The sequence below is a fragment of the Pundamilia nyererei genome, unplaced genomic scaffold (genome assembly GCF_000239375.1).
Source record: "Pundamilia nyererei isolate P.nyererei 1_Seehausen unplaced genomic scaffold, PunNye1.0 scaffold00038, whole genome shotgun sequence".
Lineage (NCBI taxonomy): Eukaryota > Metazoa > Chordata > Actinopteri > Cichliformes > Cichlidae > Pundamilia > Pundamilia nyererei.
The window spans coordinates 714377-734579 of record NW_005187439.1 but is presented as its reverse complement, the minus strand read 5'-3'; the positions used below and the strand labels follow the sequence as shown (position 1 = coordinate 734579).

Below are 20203 nucleotides of genomic sequence, written 5' to 3'. Positions count from 1 at the left end.
TTTTTTTTTTTTAGAGATAATGAGTTTGACTACTTGGAGTTCCGCCTGTGGATCGGCCTGTGGTCGGCTTTCTTCTGCCTGCTGCTCGTGGCGACTGATGCCAGCTACTTGGTCCAGTACTTCACCCGCTTCACTGAGGAGGGCTTCTCCTGTCTCATCAGCTTCATCTTTATCTATGATGCCTTCAAGAAGATGATCAAATTAGGTCATCATTATCCAATCAACCCTGACTTCAGAATGGAATATGTCACGCAGTACGACTGCCTCTGCATGGCTCCTACTGTCTTGGGTGAGTAGTTACTAAATTAAAGGCATATCTATACACTGTACAGCCTGTTTTGTCCACGCATGCCAATCAGCCGGTCTGCTATTCAATGTTACAGGTTTTGCCAGAATCTTTAAGAACAATGCATGAAATTTATCTTCTTGTGAGAATAAGAACAGAGATCTTTTTTTAAACCAATATGATGCGTTTAATGTCTAACAGAGGTTTAATTTAACACAGCTGGTGCTGTTCAGCTCTGTGTTCAGCTTACAGTAATGCTGCTGCTGCATTGTGTAATATAGAAAAGAGGAAACGACAGTTGTGTGGATCGTCCAGTCCACTGGCATAAAGTTAAACCAGCAGTGCATTCATAACTAAAGGTCTATGGTGCAAAGGCAGCAGTACACATGTGCATTTTCTTTAATCAGGTTTGCTACAGCTGTACTTTTTATTTGTGTAACACTTTAAAAAACACAGATTAATAAAGTGTTTCAGTTTGAATATTACATTAAAGCTAAATGCACATGTTCACACAGACATCAACCAAATTATGGCCCAAAACAAAGGTAAAGATTAAGGAAAAGCTAACCTATAAAAACGAGTTTATCCTGCACCTAATCATAGCTGTCAGGTTGTATTGATGCTTTTCCCTCTTATTGTAGCTGCTTCTTCTGCGGCTTGGTCTAGAGTTTCCTTGCAGACATAAATGCATAAAACGTTTGTATCCTTTGTGTCAGATCACAAGAAGTTACAAGCATTGATGTCTCAATGTCAGATTGTCTGAACACTTATTACGTTTGCTTCAAGCTGTTCTGTGTAGATGGGACATTATTGAAATGAAGTAGCTGTTGAGGTCATTGTTAGCAGATTGCTGCTGATTTTCTTTGACATTCGGATGCACTCAGGTAACACCGGCTGTTCCCAAGGGCACTTTAACATGATAGCTAATACTTATAGTGAGATAGTATCACAATGAATGCAAAATAATCACTGTAACAAGTTAAGTCATAGCTGAGCTTTGTACTGTACTGCAAGTATCTTAACCTTGACCAGAGTTTACCAGGCTGATTGTCAGATGTCATAAATGGCCTCTGTAAAGAGGTCAAATCTTTTAAAATTAATTTCACATATAAGATTTCAGTCGTGTCACTTTGGAAACCTTTTCCATGGTAAAACTTATTAAACGTATTAAAGCTCTCATGCTGAGAGGAAACACGTTTTGTTGTTTTCTTGCAGAAAACAGCACAGACATCATTGGCGATCCTTTAGAAGGCACCTCAGACTGGTTCTGGAACAACACAGATCTGGTGCGTCTCTCTCCTTTTATTTGATGCTCTTTAAGAAACAAACTAAAATGTATCATTTTCAGGTTAATAGTTTCTTTTGATGAGTCACTTCTCGACTAAACCCCTCGCTGTGCTTTGCTGTATTAACCTCTGCAGGAGAGTCACCACATTAACACTGATGCTCTCGGTTTTCTCTCCTGTGTTTCTGGGCACTGTTTTATGAATCTCTTACACTGTAAAAGACGGAAATTCTCAAGCAGCTATTTTGGTTTAATTTAACCTGGAAGTCTGAAACTTTATTTAACCTGTTTGTTTCTCTCACGCAGCCACCGAATGCCACGTGGTCGTCCCTCTCCAGGACCGAGTGTTTGAAGTATAATGGAGAGCTGGTGGGCAAAGCCTGCGACTTTGTCCCAGACATCACCCTCATGTCCTTCATATTGTTCTTTGGCACTTACACCTGCTCCATGTGTCTAAAAAAGTTCAAGACAAGCCCCTTCTTCCCCACCACTGTGAGTCAGCGTGCCGAGCTAATTTAACTGAACAAGCCACGTGTGAAGGAGCTAAATGAAATTCCCACCTGTTTGTGGATCAGCAGGTTCCAGAGTCTCTTTGTGTTTTCTTTTCATTCAGGTGCGAAAACTCATCAGTGACTTTGCCATCATCTTGGCCATTCTTATCTTCTGTGGAGTTGATATGCTCGTAGGAGTTGATACGCCTAAACTTCTTGTGCCAAGTGAATTCAAAGTGAGTGCCCTCCTCCACCCAGAGAAATTAAAGTCCGTATTAGTTATGCGTGGCTATATGAAACCTGAGGCAACAATAAACTCTTGTTAAATTGTCCTGCAAGTCATCATCATAGACTGTATGTAAAAGATGGCCAGTCGGCACAAGCGGCTACAGACAGTGGTGTAGCACTTTGTACCGGGTTCATCTTTCACTAAAAGCAGCCACTCTAATTGTGCACATAATGAACCTTAACACAGTTTCAGAGACAGGTTAACAAAGAAAGGTTTTCTGGAGTTTAAATGAACATGTTTGATGGACAGGAAGCCTTTGCAAGGATATGTACAATTTAAATCTCATGGACTGACTCTGTGTGTCTTCTCTCCTTATAGCCAACAAGTCCAAACCGAGGCTGGTTTGTGGCCCCATTTGGAGGAAACCCCTGGTGGGTTTATCTGGCGTCTGCTCTTCCTGCCCTTCTGGTCACCATCCTGCTCTTTATGGACCAACAGATTACTGCTGTGATTGTCAACAGGAAGGAGCACAAGCTAAAGGTAAGTCAGAAATCCTTCTGACAGAATGAGCTTTGTGAAGCGTCTTTACAAAGCTGAACGTTGTTGCTGCGTAAATACTGATAAATCCAACAAAAACAGCTTTTCATAAGGTGCAAACATACATTTTTTTTTCATTCGGTTTCTCTTTTATGATGTATGGAACTTTTAGTGTGTTTCACATAACAAACTACAGTCCCTCTATTATAACAGGGGTGTCAAACATAAGGCTTGGGGGCCAGAATCGGCCTGCCAAAAATTCCAATCTGGTGCACCGGACGGCTTTGGAAAATGTGAAGAAGGGCACAAATTTTCACATTTTCTCTGTATTTTCAAAGGTTTTACAGCTTTTCCTACTGATAAAGACCTCCCCCATGGCCCTTCATACTAGAGATGGCACGATACCACTTTTTTATGTCTGATACCGATATCATAAATTTGGATAGTTTTAATCAATAAAAGCGTTTTTTTAGTATGTTGCTGCATTTTGTATAAGTTCATACTCAAATTTAAAAAGTCGCGACAGCTGATCATTGATCAGTTTCATGATTGAAGTAGCAGCAGGAGAGGGAGGGAGAGAGGCAGTCGCTCCATATATCGCTTGTTAAGCTTAACGCAGGAATGCTTTACAAACATTCAGAGATGAACTTACACACTTGCTTTACTTCTCTCGGGGATAACTTTCTCGGAGATGAAATACCAGTTTGGTAACGAGGCTCCAAATGCTCAACCAGACCACCGACAGGTCTCGCACGCCACAGCCGCTCTATCAGGTGACGCACACTGCTCCGACGTGCTACGGTTATGAGCTGAGTTACGCCATGTTGCAAGTTTTGTGAGGTGCTTTCATGATATTTAATGGATCGGATTACATTTTTTATTTCTCTCCGATATCCGATCCAGTAATTTAGGTCAGTATTGGACCGATACGTAATATCGGATCGGTCCATCTCTACTTCATATAAGAACAAAGTAAAATAGCATTAGACAAACAGTCAAGAAAGTTCCTGTGTTTTCACTATCTGCTATAGAAATGATGATTTTTACAGTGTTAAAAAAAATGAAAAAATTAACAACACTGTTTTATAATTACAGGATGTATTTAATTACATTTTTTATATTAAATATATCTAAACATCTTCATGTTGACATGAAGGCGAGTTTCACTGGTCTGGCCCACCTGAGATCAAAGTGGGCCACGATGTAAAATGAGTTTGGCCTCCCGGCTCTAGAACACTGGATCCTTTCACACTGGAGCTAAACATCATTCTTCTCATAGGGGTGAGAGAGATGTCACGGCAGTACTACCTGTTATTTTTAGGCAGTAACTGCTGAAGTAGACCAATAGGATTCTTTCAGCGGGGTAATTTGCCCCTTTAAACAATAAATGATGGAGCATCGCTTTGGTTCTTCTGTCTTATTCTGCAAACAAACCATAAAGATCTGCCTGTATCTGCAGCTGTGCTCTGCTTACTGCCTGAACATACACACACGTTACCTCTGACCTTGTTTTTGTCTGTACCAGAAAGGGGCAGGTTACCATCTGGATCTGTTTTGGGTGGCTGTTCTGCTAGCAATTTGCTCCTTCATGGGTCTGCCGTGGTACGTGGCCGCCACCGTCATCTCCATCGCTCACATCGACAGTTTGAAGATGGAGACTGAAACATCGGCTCCCGGAGAGCAGCCAAAGTTCCTGGGTGTGAGGTAAGAGCAATGCTTGTTAGGAAGACGCCCCCTTTCTGGACTGTGGTCACATACAGCCCGATGACAGTTTTAGTTTGACTGTGAGAAATGAATGGCTTTTACATCTGATCTGCAGGTGAGATTCCAGGAAGAAGAAGGCAGAATCACTTGGTTAGATTTGGTCAACATGCATCAAAGAGCAGTAAATGGATAATCTTTCAGATATTTCATGCACTAAATTGAAAATGGAATTAAGTGCTTTCAGATGAAGGGTTGTGGTTAAAACTGGAAGGTCCATGAAGAAGGACTCGTGCTGTGATCTGCTCAAACACCAAGTGCTCTGCAAATGGCCCGAGTGTTGCAGCAGCAATGAATCATTTTGAGATGTGATGAACACAGAAGCAAAAACCTTCCTCAAAAATAGTTACGCTAAGATGTTGAATTGGCTCACGAGTTAAACTTTTTCTTTTATTTTCTTAGCACATATGTCATGTGCACTGGAAAGAAGGCTGTTCATGCCAGAAATGCTCAAATTAGCCACACTTGTTTCGATTTCTGACTGTTAGATTAGCTGATTAGTCTTAGTTTAAAATTGATTAACTGATTAGCAAATAAGCAGCTAAAGACATCCCTGCCTACTTCTGGTAGATTCATGTTGAAGGACTCGATGACAGATGTTGCAGCTGTGGCTGCTGATCAGGGAGGCCGTTTGAAGCCTCAGATTTCTTTAGCCGATCACTCTGAATATGAAACCATATACTCATTGTTAATGACCTTTAACTGACAAGTATTGCTCCATTGTGAAACATGTTATTACCATGATTTATGAAGCAGACTCTGATTTGTTATTCAGTATGACCCCAAACGTGTGACCGAGCCCATAAACTCGTCACAACATGTTCACAGAGGTCATTTCCATAGACTGCTATAGGACCAAAGTCTTTTTTTGCAACCGCATCTATCGCCATCTGGTGGCCTTCAGATAGAACGCAGGCTTAAGGCACGTCAACGCTGGCTTCGTTTTTCTGACCTGGAAGTTACGTCTGTGCTTTTTAACGTGCACACGATCTCTGAACAAAGTGTCTCGATCACTCTTATCATTCAAATCATAATCAATAAACACTTATTGCTGTTGGCTTGTTGATCCTAGCTGGTCAATATTGTTCATTCAGTGTTTGGTCTCAATAAATATTTCAGAAAAAGGCAGCGCGAGACAACTTTAACAAATGTTCTTTTTTTTCTCATCATCTCAGGTTTTTAATGATTATCTGTATTTAAATTAAGCTGTGTTATTGGCAGTATTAACATATTTTATTTTCAGCATCTTGCCTGGTTCTTCCTTTGTGTTCATTTTAGTTTTACGGGGCTTTTGATTGTTTTCATGTCTGACGTCCTCCCCGGCCTCCTGATGTGTCAGCTGTAAGCTGAGCTAACAAACCGTAACACCAGAACATCCACACTAACTCTGAACCCTCTGCAAACACTGGTGCTGTTTTCTTTTTCTTGGCTAAACTAATTTATGAATTGGCAACTGACTGCCAGGCTGCTTCAGATCATGACTTTATAGCAAGCAGACAGCTCAGACGCTGCAGTTTTGTTCTTGTGTAAAATGTATTTTTCTGTCCTTTGCAGAGAGCAGAGGGTCACGGGTGTGTGCGTGTTCATCCTCACAGGGCTGTCTGTGTTTATGGCTCCAGTTTTAAAGGTAATCAATCAGATATTGATTTTATTTCTTGTCTTGTGATTGATCTGTTAACTTGGCATCCCAGTTAAACGGTTTATGAGTTTAATCAATGTCCTTCTAGAAGCAGGTCTTACCACGTAGCGACCATGTTGGTAACATCTCTGGGGAGGAGTTTGAATTTATTTTCAAGCCTCTGACTAGAAATCAACAAACAACAATACATTTTTAATAGATCTAGAGACATACAATGCAAGTACTGCTTAAATGTGATTTACAAAAATGCTAAAAAGCTCTCTTTAGTTATACTGCACAAAGTTAAACAATATAAAGGCAGTGTAACTTGGCTTCATCGCCATCTCTGAACAAAAGTCATGCTGCTTCACACTATGCTCCTGCAAAAAATGCAAAAACAAAACACAGCTAATGTCTAAGGAGCTTGGAAAGAAAAGCATCTGGACGTCTTTAGGTTTCTTAAAGATGTTTCATCCGAGAAGCTTCTTCAGTTCTAAGAGCAACTGGTGGAGAGCCCCAGATTTTAAGCCCTATGGGAGTGTCCCCAACAGGGTGATGGACCCCTTATTGATCCTCTACCTAATCACATGAGCCAAGGTGTCATCTGGGACCATCTTTCCAACCTCCTTAGGCTACGATGACCTGGATCACTGAGAGCCCTCACAGACACGATTAGCTAATATGTCCCATTTCAGTTTAATGTGTTTGAATTCCAGTTGCTCTTACGTGACTTTTCAAATCTGCATCAAAATGCAACGACACAATAAAGTGGTAATAGTTTGTCTAATATGGCCGGTGGGTCATATTATTATGAAGAGGATCTGTATTATTTAACCTGTTCTTCAGTTACCAGGACATAAATGAAATCGGACTTCTCTGCTTTTTAACATAGTTTTCATTGGTCAAATTAAATTTAAAAGAATAAAAGGATTTCTTTATCAGGCTGCCCATAAACCTGCATAATAAATACACTCACTGATTACTGATAAGCTGCTATCTTATCAGAATCAGAATCTTTATCGTCCCTGCAGCAACGAGGCGCTGAAAAATGACATTGAGGTCCAGTTATCTCAGTGCAAAAGAAGATCGCTCAATACAATAAAAATTAAGTTAACACACACACACACACACACACACACACACACACACACACACACACACACACACACAATAAATACTTACGTGGATGAAGTCAAAGATCAGTGGAATTTTTTTTAAGTCCTTCTAGACGTCAGTTGTCTCTCAATGAGTTTTACAGCAGCGCCATTAACTTTGATCTTCGGCCACCGAGAGGCCAGACTCTCTCACAAACTTTCATAAATGTTCACAATCTTTATAACCCAAAGACTTTTGCATGCCGAGCACGTGCCAAGTTCCTTGAGAGAGTTTTATATGCAGCTTTCCCTCGATTTATACAAATCAGCCCATCTATCAGTAGATTACAAAGATTAGATATACTTATTCTCACCTCATATTTTAAATTCAACCTCTGAAAGCTGGGTTCAAAAAGCTGTCATTGGTTCCCTTTGCAGCACAGTAAGTAATTTCAGACTTTTAAACGATATTCAGCTGCTCTTCTTTCCTGCGACTGTCGACAGCTGTGGAGTAATACGACTTCTCTTTTTGGAGCTGTGATGCACAACAGTCCACACGCTGTTGTGGGAATCTTTGAGAGCACTACACAACTCATAGGCGACTCCTCGAATTCAGAACAAATCAGACTAGTTTCAGTGGTTTCATTTTGCTCACTAACCTTTACATATTCTGTGTTTCCTAACAAACCAGGATCTAAGTATCATCTGTGATGTGCATTCTTCTTTTTCCCTTCACCTAGTTCATCCCCATGCCTGTGCTGTATGGAGTCTTCTTGTACATGGGGGTCGCTTCTCTCAATGGAGTGCAGGTATCATTTAAATTTTTTAAAAAAACAAGCCACAGAAAAATTTGACTAAAGAGAAACTGATCTGAAAAAACAAAACAGCAACAACAAAATAACAACTACAATTACCATATTTCCACAAATTAGACTAGTCGGGGGGGGGGGATATAACCCAGTTGTTTAACCGTCCATTTCCTTTTAAGAAATGGACGGTTAAATGGTAAAAACAGACACAGGAAGTGCTGAGTTGCTGCATGTTTGTTCTGGTTTCCTTCATGTTAGAGAAGCAAGCCTGTGACACCATAGGTGCAGAGGCTCTTTGGATAGAAGGCCATCTGTGCATCAGCACAGACAGATGTGCTCAGAGTCAGAGAAACTCAAGCTGCCTTGCTGCTTTCTCCCCCTTTGAGGTAGTCACTCAGCACTTGTGTAGGATAAACTGCATTATGCTGTAAATTTAAGGATACCAGCTGGAAATGATTGGCTGAATCTTCACGCTTAAACATAAAAAATCCAAACATGCTGCAGATGATGCCTGGGTACCTTCAGCAGCCGATATCAGTAAAAGTCTCAGAATAAGGACTTGCATAGTTTCCTTTACTTTAGTTGCAGTGAAAAGCAGTGATGGTTACTGAAGCTCTGTCATATTAATTGCTACCACGGTCTCTCTGTAGTTCATGGATCGTCTTAAGCTGCTTCTAATGCCGGCGAAGCACCAGCCGGACCTGGTTTACCTGCGACACGTTCCTCTCCGGAAGGTCCACCTCTTCACTTTTATGCAAATCCTTTGCTTGGCTCTGCTCTGGATCCTCAAGTCCACCGTGGCTGCCATCGTCTTCCCTGTCATGGTGAGACATCTTTTTATTGAGATGCTGCTAATTAAGTTTGCAGCATCCTAGAATGTATAGTTTAAATTAATATTAGTGAGTAATGTCTTGATGCACGCTCAATCACCCAGGTAAGTGGATCCCAAAAGGTTGATTCTGTTCATCTGGACGTTTTCAGTGTGAGAAACATTTTGTCACAGAAGAGCCACCTCGTCAGGCCAGGACTCTGCAGTCTGTTTACACCTACAGGCCAGTGGACACTCTTTCCATGATGAGGATGTGCACATCCTGGACAGGGAGGAACGCTGGTTTGAGGGCGGAGTCAAGGAGGCCATTTACGTGAAAAGGGAAAGACCATCTCTGAATGGAGGAGGGGCCTAAGGGTCCATCTGTCACCATCTTACAATGCTGTGATTGCAGCCATTCCCCGATTCTTTGATCAATGCTCCGTGGGCTTTGATCAGTGGTCATGACAGTTAACATATTAACGATCAAAGAACTGACCTCACAGCACTTTGTTCATTCAGTGGTGCTGGTTTCAGTCATTGTGCAAATGTGCTGTTTATGAGAAACGTTTCTCCCATTGAAAACATCCAGATGAACAGAATCAACCTTGTGGGATTAGTGAGTAATACTAACACCTTTTAGTATTATTGTAAGAGTCATATCACAGGCATCATCAGCAGAAGGACTCTGATCTAGGTACATAGGTATTGGGCAGATTCATAATGGCGTGACGAAAGTTTCATATCAGGACACATTTTTACAGCTTAAATGGAAAGTTCATTAACAGAGAGTTTGTGCTGTTTTAAAGCTAAGCAGGCACTATGTTCAGCATTACACTCACCAAAGCAGGATTAAAGAGGCTGTGGCCAGAAATGCATTTTCAGTTCAAGTTCAAACCGTTTCTCGAAAGTTTGTTTTGTGTACGTAGACTTGAGTTTATCTGGGTGATAAATCAGCAGAGATTATCCCAGTACTTCATGTAACAGTTATATTGCAGGATGTTGTTATAAACTTCATTGAACGATAAAGTTTGTTGTACTTTTCAGAATCAAAGTGAAATAATCAGGTTTGACGTGTTAATGTGGGTTAATGTATTATTTTATTTTACAAATTACGTCGATTTCAGCTCATGTTTAAAAAAGAAATATCGATAGAATTAACGCTGACGTCTTTCTGTCAACGAATGATCTCAAAATCAGATCCTCGCTCTGGTCGCTGTCAGAAAGGCGATGGATTACCTGTTCTCTCAGCATGACCTCAGTTTCCTGGATGATGTCATCCCAGAGAAGGACAAGAAGAAGAAAGAGGATGATAAGAAGAAAAAGAAGAAACGTGGCAGCATAGACAGCGACGCTGACGACGTAAGTTTGGGATATGTTCATCTCTTACATCTCTAACTCACTCTTAGGTTTATTTGAGATTCTTCATTCTTAACTCCTTTTGTTTGTTTTCTGTTACAGCAGCTCATCCTAACTCGGGGTTTATGCACATTGCTTTCATTTTTAGGTTGTAGTTCTTCCAGTTAATGAACATGAGAATGTTTAAGAGGCGACATATGCTGAAATCGTACCTTCACCGTGTAGAGAACGCCGTGGGTTTTATTCAAGCACTTTGCATTTTTAGATATTTGCAGCACAGAGAGAGATCTTATTGCAAGAGTTTTGACTAAAGGCTAAACAGTGCACCTCAGCACAGTTATCGTTAACTAACAGTTAACGAGTCTCCTGCAGCCCAGTCTGTATGACTGCATAGTAAATGAGGTGAAAAACAGCCACACCCCTTTCTTTTGAATACATTTAATGAACTATCGCTTTAAAAACAGATGAGTCTGTGACGCATCCGTGTTTTTCCACCCTCAGTGAGTTTGCTTACATTTACATTATGATTTACAATCACAGGCATTAAAAAGTACAAAACTTCATATACATTGGTTTTAAAAACTAGACAATATTATTTTATGTCTACATGAGTTTAAAAACATGTTAAAATTTCCACATATTTTTACTCCTGTGTGTTAACGCCATCGTCGTGCTGCATTCAAATATAATGAATGACTTTGCTCCAATTTCTACACTTTGCAGAGATGTGCAGTGGGCCCAGTTGGACCCTCTGGCAGGCTGCTCTGAATTATTCACTCATGACTGATTTTCTTGTAGCTCTGAACTGGATATGGCTGGAAACAAGCTGGTGAAGAGAAAAAAGAAAGTTTCCAATGATGATGTTTCCTCTCTCCAACAGTCTGACTTTCCTTACAATGAGAATATTCCCAGCATTAAAATCCCCATGGACATGATGGAACAGGAGCCCTTCTTAAGTGATAAGGCTTCTGACAGTGAGTAACTACCTGCAGCACCGGAGAAAACTACTTCTTGCGCCTGCCTAACTTGCAGTACTTAGTAAAGATGTGGTGCCTTTTTGTCTGTAACTGCATGATATTTAAATTTGCTTCACTTCTTTGCCGTTCTTTGTGCTTACTTCCTTTCAAACATGCATGAAAGCTGCTCGCTTTCTACCTCGTCCTGCTCGATTAACTTCTTTCCCCCCATCAGTTTCCATTTTCAGTTACGTGCTGTTAAGTCTGACTTTGTGGATCCTGCCTGTTTAAACATATTTAACAGTAACTTTAGTTTTATGTACAAAAGTCTTCTTGAATTCTAACTTTTGCCTTAATATATAACTAATGTGCGTTTGCTGAAGGACTAGTGTGTAGACTTAATTACATTTATTGGAGGTTGGAACTAACTGATTGGCCCTGCTTTTCAGAGGGTGTTGATTATTATATGTTTTAGGATCACTTCACCTAATAAAATCAAATAGAATACAACACAGCAGACCCTCTCCTGAGCTTTGTCTGGGCTGGTGTAGAAATATACTAGAACAACCTTTAAAGACTCTGTTGAAGCAGATAAAAGTATGATACACGCTGGATGGGGGAAAATAAACGACCCCAGTATCACACACTGGTCCTTTAGTATTAGAACAAATGCCTGTTTACAACATTAAATGAACTGACTGGTTTCTATATGTATTCATTACAGTATCTTTGATCCACACTGTGTTCCTGGTTTTACCCGCTGCTTTGCTCTTACAGATGCTATGACACACACAGGATGTCAAACATTAAAGTGTGTCAGAGGCTATCTACCAAGTTACATGGATATCTGTGAGCTAATGGCTGTTTTCTTTGGGGGTTTTTCGTAGGAGACAAGTCCTCATCATTCCTTGAACGACACACATCGTGCTGAGCAGCTTCGCTTCTACCAGGCCAACTACTTGTCCAGGTGAGACGTGTGTGTGTGGATATTAGAGTGTGTACAGACGGGAAGCTGAGAGCCACAGACTGTCACAGTGCAGCTCACCTGCCAGACTAAACAAAATGGCAACGAAACAAAACAACCTCCACCAATTTCCTTTTGCATTTAATAAAGACAGTGGCATCAGAGATGGCAAAAGGTCAGAAGGCACGCTAACTATCCCCACGCGTAATGCTAGCCTGAACTTTAAAGGTCAGTTAGGCTAATTAGCTTACCTATGGCTAAACTGTATTTTCCTCAAGGGGAAGCAAAGCGCTGGGCGCCATATGCCAGCTCGTCTGTCTGCCCCGTCATGCTGTTTGCATGCTGTATGCTAAAAAGTGAAAGGCTTCTGAATACTAGTTTTTTGCTGTGCTTTTTTTCTGCTATGTTCACAAAAGAGTTTTTACTCTATTTTATTTCCTTCAGTAAAACAAAGGAGCTGCTTCAGTGAGACTTTTTCTTTTTTAGTGAGCTAATATTTTATGTAGTTTTTGGTTTACTTTTCCACAGCTTTAGAGATAAATAAAGTTTGTCCTAAACACATTTTGTGACTTAGTCTGTGTTTTACTCAAATTAACTGACATCTGTAGATGCTGGCTAACCTAAGCTGCCACGTAACTGCTAAGCCTTTTGAAAGACAGCAAACTGAAATCTTCCATGCTCGGCTGCAACTTGCACCCAAAGTGCTTTCTAATGGCCAATGATGCCTCCAGAATCTGCATTATCACAGATAATACTTTATTATTTTCAGCAAATATGCATAGGATTAAAGCTACATAATAATTATGGCTCCAAACTATAGCATTCAGACCCGACGGGTGTACTTGGAAGCAAAATTAGCCCATATTTTCAGTCTCATGGAGACTCATCTGTTTGTATGAGTTTTAGTTAAAGTCATATGTAAGTTTTCCACACTTTCCCGTTTGTGTGATTTAGTTTCTGTGCCGTAGCAATGCAAAAAGTATATAAAACAACAAAGTGTGTTTCACTAATTTTCCCATCTTTATGGGAAAGCGTCAGACATCAACACACTGAATAACATCAAATGTTTAAACAAGTTAAAGATTGAGAGCTGTAATGTGCAGCACCACCACAACGAGTGGTAAAATATATGAGCCTGAGTTACTTTTTCACTCGTGCTTGTTACGATCAAATCGAAACATTTACAAAATGTCTGCAACGTCCGTGTCGTGGTTCTGGGTCCTTTTAACCCAGCATTTTGAGTTAGTTAATATTTTGTAGTATGGTTGATGTTCTGGTTCATTAGTAGTCCTAGTTATGCTGTTTTGAGTTTCCTATATTCCCTGTTTAGCTCCCTGTGTCTTTGCCCTCTGTGTCTCTGTTTATATCCGTTTGTGAGTCCTTGTGTCTTGTTTCGCTCCTTATGTTTCGTTGCATGTTCCCCTGTCTACCATGTTTATCCATGTTCCCCTCGTGTTCCCTCGTGTTCCCTCGCTCCCTCTTATCTGCCTTTTCTCCACTCCAGTGTCAGTGAAAGTCTTGCGTTCGTTTCCTGTTTTATTGTGAAAGTCTTGCGTTCCATGTTCAGTGTGTTTCGTTTTGCTTCCTCGTGTCTAATTTGTCTCCGCTGTGTTCCCCATGTGTTTCCTGTTCCCTCATCATCCTATTGTGTATTTAAACCCCGTGTTTCCCTCTGTCCAGTGTCGCGTTCTCCCTCATGGTTGTGTGTCATTCTGTTTGCTTCCACATGTGTTTAGTTCTTATCATTTCCCACTGTTGTTTTGTATTTCCATTTACTTAATAACGCTGTGTTATATGTTATCTGCATTTGCGTCCTTTCACAGCCAGTTCACGACAGTTTCTCTCCTGCAGACAAAGTTGATAACCACCTTTGTGACATCCATCATCTCTGACTGGGATTTAAGGTTTTATCGAGCCAGCTAATGCTAACAAAGTCTGACTATGTTGAACTTCATTGAACGTCTGCAGGAACATAACCTGCAGGATTATCAAAAGCAACCAGCTGAATAACAGCTAAACTGGTTCGTCTTAAATTTGCCTGTGACTTGTAAGAGATTAGTATCTAAAGCTGCATCTTAGGCCATTTTGTAGTGTTTTTGTGTATTTAGGAACACAGATCAATCTGCTGTGTGGATGTTGTAAGTCTATACTGCATGATAAATGCACACTGTGTTCCACTGATAAGAGCTTTAAGGAGACAATCGGTCTTAAAAAGGCATGACAGGAACTGTTTGTGTGCAAATATTTATAGCAAAGATTATGCTGCTTAAGAGAGATTATGTTTTTCCATCATGTCTGCAACTTCTCACAATGACCAGGATCTGCGCATTGTGAGCACATGCAGGGTCAAGCTGCCTTCCCATCACCCCATCTGCCCCACAGTCGTCCCACTAATCCTCTTCCATCAGCACTGTTACCACAATGTGTGAAAAGCAGCTGCGATTACAGGACATCTGCGATGTCAACAAACCACAACCAGTGACATAATTGGTCTGCAGCCACAGTGCTCTTCAGTCACATGTTGTTTTCTTTTAGGGTTAATTAGCTGGGTGCTTTTTGATGCCATTTTACTTTAAAACATTTTAGGCATTTTAATAGTTACATGCTCATTATTATCACTGGCATCGGTCCTGGGTATCTATTGTAGTAATGACGTTACGCTGACCCTGCTGTTAAAGTAATCCTGTCCCACTAAGACTGAAGGCAAATTGTTTTGAGCTCAGACGACCTCAGGAAACATCAGATCTATACTGAGGTATTAGTGAAATACCACAATAAAGTGACCTAGAGGTGAAATGTTAAGTCAGCTAAACATAAACTAGTAACCAAGATAAGTAGTTTTTAAGCAACAATGCCAAATAATCACCGGGTACAACCTTTGAGATGTGAGCATGATTTTTTTGGTGGGCATCTATCAGATCTTTGTCATATTTACTCTGCTCCCAAAAAATTACAGGAAAACTTTGAAATCCTCCTGGATATCTACTGAATACTGATAAGGACAGGATGACGTGTTAGGAACAGAAGGATGCTGCGTTGTTTCAAAGAAAAGAAAGAGCTGAATTTAAAGACACCCTAAAAACTGAAGTGAAAAGTGATGCAGCAGGCGAGTCTGCTGAAGCTTCATCTAATCGACCCCGAACACCTAGATGATATAGTCGACGCACTACGTCTGCACACGTGTACTTAAAATATTTTATTTTTGTGTTTCAGTCCTGAGATGAGTCCGCTGAAGTCTGTGCCTCAGATTAGAATCGACATGGACCCAGACGATGATAACACTTTCTACTGGAAGAGCAGAGGATCCGAAACATCTCTGTAGATCTCCACCAACCTGCAGCACAACTTGCTTTTTACTGACCTTCGGTGATTCTTTTAACTCCGATCTCCTTCATGACTTCAAGACTTTGTTGTGAAGAGCGGCACGCTTTAGAAAAGCATTACGCTGCACGCTCTATGGTCTTTCCTCACCACGTTTCTCTCACAGCTCCACAGCTAGTCTTTGCTTACAAAGGTAACCCCTGAATATTCTTCTATGCAACTCCTCCTACGCATCACCGACCGAGGCTGCAGCTCACTCTGACCACGCATGGACCTGCTCTTTTTATATAAACATATACAAATATCATCTGTCTGAGTTTTTATATAAACCGAATTATTCTAATAACATTTTCCTGTAGCAGGAAAATCATGTTTTTATAGCTCTACCTCTTGTTTTAGATTCAGTGCTTATCATGAATGATTGCAATGTGTTGATTTTTGATGGGGTTTTGATATTTTCTCTCTGTCCTCTTGTAGAAATGATTCACACAGATTCACTCTATGATCATAGCTTGTGAAGGAAATACAGTAGATATTTAAGTAAATTAATAGCAGATTAACGATGCACATTTGTATGTGCAGATGAGGAAAATATTTTTATTCTCACTTTGTGATGCAGTTTTACTTGCTTCAGTTTCTAGTTTTCTGAATCTTTTACTCTTTTGCTTTTGTTACTCGTTTAATTTAAATGATTTTCTTCTTTTGTTTTGCTTTAAAAAAAGATTTTATTGTGTGTTTGTAACATTTCTTATTTTTTTCTGTTCGAGTAGAAAACAATCCAGCGACATAATCATCCGATTTTCCTCCGCCAAACTTAAACTCTAACTAGAAATGCATATCATAATAATTACTTTTGCTGCACAAAGTACTTTACCTAAGTGGCTTATAAGAGATTGATTCTTAAAGTAACAATGTGAAAAAGAGGAGACGGGAATCAAATCCATGCGAGCTCAGTTCGGTTCACGGCAGGTTTTCTTTGTTTTTCTCAGCTGTTTTTGGAATTATCTGATGATGTGAAGACGTTTTTAATAAGGATGTGTTTGGGCTGTAATACAACAGTCACATGCCATCTGTGCTTACATTCAGAGACTTATTGGTCGGTGTTATGCAATCCTGTCTTCTTCAAATCCACACAAAGACCCGTGTGCACGTCAGCTGTCAAACATGTCTTTGAATCTCTGATTGCTGGTCAGTGTTTGACTCAGTTTTCTTCACTTTAACTCAAATTTCTAATTATCAGGCAAATCATTTTAATTTTGGCCCCCATAATAAACTTGCTGAGCTTGTAGAGTGTGCACAGGGCATGTGAGTGTTGTGTTTAACCCACACACATCCTTTAAACAGTTGTTAAAACATCATGTCAGTGAGGCAGAAGATGTACAAACTCCATATTTGCTCCAATGTTTTTACTTCAGACGGTTTCCCACAGAATGACCGCGTGCATCTCTCTGACTGCTCGTCTGTTTTTGGCCAGTTATAAAGGATAATTCAGGTTTATGTGAACTTATATTACATGAATGTGGCTGCTGTGTGGGTCGCGCTAACTTTGAACTCTTCCCTTCTGCTGTAGTAATCAGGCAGGAAACAGAAGTTGTATTAACAGAAATACAAGCTCCAAAGGTTGTTTGAAAAAACAAAATTGTAGCTGACCCATTATGGATCAGCTGTAGGTTTCTTGGTATATACAAAGAAAAATGTTCTTTTCTTCAGTGCAAAAACATTTTACAATTTCCCCCAAACTGCAGTAAGTATCTCACTGAAACAACTGAAAGCAAAGTGCTCTGCTGCTCGTACAGGTAATTAAGCAAAAGGAGCTGCTGTACACCCACTTTCACCTGACATGCATTTTACTTTAGCAGCTTTGTTATATAATTTCCCATCAAAATAACTGGTGGGAAATTATAATAATAACTCCATCAGATAGCAGGACATACAGGTGGATGTAGACCCTGTGCATCTTTAACATACTTATTCCTGGAGATTACAGATTACCTTTGCATGGTAAGATAAATAATGCATATTTATCTTACAGTAGTCATTACTGTTTGAAACAAGTAGTTTTAGCCTCAGTTCTCCACGTCTGAAGAAAGTGACTGGATGACTCTCATAAGCAAAGAAAAACAACAACAACAGCACAAAAGAGCCGCTTTAAATGTTGAACGACACACTCTTGCAGTTTGATCCAAACAATAGACACAAAAAGCTTTTACATGCTGTTTTCTGTTTTTGTTTTGTCTCTGTGGTGAAGATGGAGCTCAAAGTTGGCATGACCCACATTAAAAGGTTAAAAATAACCCACGGTTATCTTTTAACTCCAGTACAGCGATCGGCACCATCTCCCCACTGAATCTCTAATGGGTGCACTGAAGCACTTTCTCACTTTTTTCATTTTAATTTGAAACCTCCGGGCCTCTGTACGGATCGCCACGGTAGAGATTTCAAAGACGTAGATAAGAGTCACGACATACTTAATATTCCACCTCAGGATTTACAGCTGTCAGCAGCGGCGAGTGGAAACGAATGTGAGTCAGCGCCCGGGACATCTTCTGTGGGGAGTGGTTAGTTTAAAGTGTGATTCTGTGTAAGTGTGTCGGACAAAAACCTACAACACGACGTGAAAATCTTCTGTTAATCCTAGTGTTCGGAATACTGATGCAATTTTTTTTATTATTATTAACATTTTGTGACTTTAGAATAGGTGAAATTGTTTATTTTAGAATTTATATTTTTCAAATGAAATGTATATTGGAAATAAAGAGAATTATCAAACAGCACTCGAGTGCTCGTCAGTCTGATGTTGGGGATAATTAAAGTGTTCCATATTGAAAAGCCAGCATTATTAAATTTAATGTCACATTTATGAACTGAAACTATTTGAGGATTATTTATGTTAAAGTAAATTTAAGTCACTATTTTGTGATTTAACAAACAAGTGAAACCTGAATAACTGAGTCACTGCTCTTTAAACCTTCCTTCAGAACAATCATCAGAAACCACTTTTACTCTGGATAAAAAAAGTCTGAGGTGAATGGTTGCTGAGTGATGGACAGTTAATGATTTTGCATTTTTGCCTTTTGAACATTAGTTAAAAAATCTCCTTTAATCTCTTTAAGACACATAAAAAGTTCAAGGACATTCATCAGTTAGACATGTGCTCATGGGCTATATCCCCCATAATGCAATGCACCAAGAAGCTGGCAGACCTGAAGCACTCACTAGAAAACACCTTAAAATAATAGTCTGTAAAAACATATATATATATATATGATGGTGCTGGAAGGGTCCTCTTTGCACAGGTTTTTGATTTTACTCACCATTACTGATTATGTAACTCCCTCTACTGTCAGCTGAACGCTATTAAAGACTTTAGTACAGATGTTTCAATAAAAGAGCAGTGTGTGTGTGTGTGTGTACTTTTGAAGGCTCAGTAGTAGTTGTTGGCTATCTAATTTAAAAGTTTCTGTAAATACTGCACTTGGTGGTACAGTTTTTCTTAGTTATCAAAGTTCAAAACAGTATGTGTGACAAGAGAACAAGACTGAAAAGTGTAAAAAGACCCAGACAGCACAGGAAGATGCAGAAGAAGAGATGCTTCTTCACTCACCTTTTTGCTCACCATGTGTTTACACACCACTCTGCATCTAACCATTAGTTGTTATCAATCTCTGTCTCTCTTCCAAAACTGTCTTCTGACCATAAACAACATAATGTCATTGTTCATGTACGATGACAATAGAGGGCTCTTCTATTCTGTCACTTCAGCTACAGTTTAAAATATCTCCAGGTCATTTTCAGAGCAGCTTCAAAGCTCCCGTTGGCTCTGTAACAAAAGGCCAACAGTGCTCTCAGCTAATTATTCTACACAGAGTGTAAGAGGCGCTGCAGCTTATCCACCTCATCAGCATTTAGAAACACCATCAAAACAAAGCACTAATCAGCAATGTGTGATTCCTGCTCTCCCATGTAATCAGGGCATTCCAGTTCATTAGCAGACATGCAGAGATAATTACAGAATTACATGAAAAGCATGATTTCACGTCAACTTTGATACTGTGTCAGAGGTTATAAAAAGGTAACTGCTCACTGTTTCCACTAGGGGGCTATAAAGAGCTGTGGTAGAGATAAAAAGCACCGGTGAGGATGAAGCTGCATTCAGCTGGAAGCAGGTTGAAGGGAAAATAGGTAAAAAATACAGCTAGACTTATTCTGACAAGACTTGTAGCTGAAGACTATAATTTATGTTAAATTGCTGTGTGAGCAATCATGGTAGTTTGCTGCCAAGTGAAAGAGACAAGAAAAAGTCCATAAAATGAGCTGAATAGACTTAAATCATAGCTTGACATGAGCCGTCTTTCAGATGAAAGAGGACATTTGTAGAAAGTGCAGCAGACATGGATGTAACAGTAACTTTATCACAAACCTGGTCATGGTGTGACCGCAAAAACTGTGCAGATCAAACAGAAACCAACAGGTCACAGTTTGAAATCTCAGTATCTACTGGGACTGGCTCTATATCAGAGTTAGAATTTATTAGTTAATTTCTTTCACACTTCACACACTACAGGTATTTTCATACTGGAAATACCTGGAAAGAGCAGCAGCATACCATCAACTCAGAGAGTTTTCTTCACATATCTTTGAATTTTGTTTCTGATTTGTTGAGGGGCCAGCACGCCTCATGTATT

At 39.9% G+C, this 20203-nt stretch overlaps 1 protein-coding gene across 1 annotated transcript in view; it reads left to right on the top strand.

Annotated features, from left to right (window-relative positions):
• slc4a4a (solute carrier family 4 member 4a) overlaps positions 1–16000 on the top strand; it is a 54078-nt gene extending 38078 nt beyond the window's left edge. The window contains exons 11-22 of the mRNA XM_013910195.1: positions 15–289; positions 1502–1572; positions 1878–2063; positions 2185–2298; positions 2670–2831; positions 4354–4532; positions 6144–6216; positions 8042–8110; positions 8761–8934; positions 10119–10280; positions 12121–12200; positions 15411–16000. Of these exons, the coding sequence (XP_013765649.1) occupies positions 15–289; positions 1502–1572; positions 1878–2063; positions 2185–2298; positions 2670–2831; positions 4354–4532; positions 6144–6216; positions 8042–8110; positions 8761–8934; positions 10119–10280; positions 12121–12200; positions 15411–15519 (1654 nt within the window). The 3' untranslated portion in view covers positions 15520–16000. The remainder of the gene's footprint in view (positions 1–14; positions 290–1501; positions 1573–1877; positions 2064–2184; positions 2299–2669; positions 2832–4353; positions 4533–6143; positions 6217–8041; positions 8111–8760; positions 8935–10118; positions 10281–12120; positions 12201–15410) is intronic.
• Positions 16001–20203: the final 4203 nt, after the last annotated feature.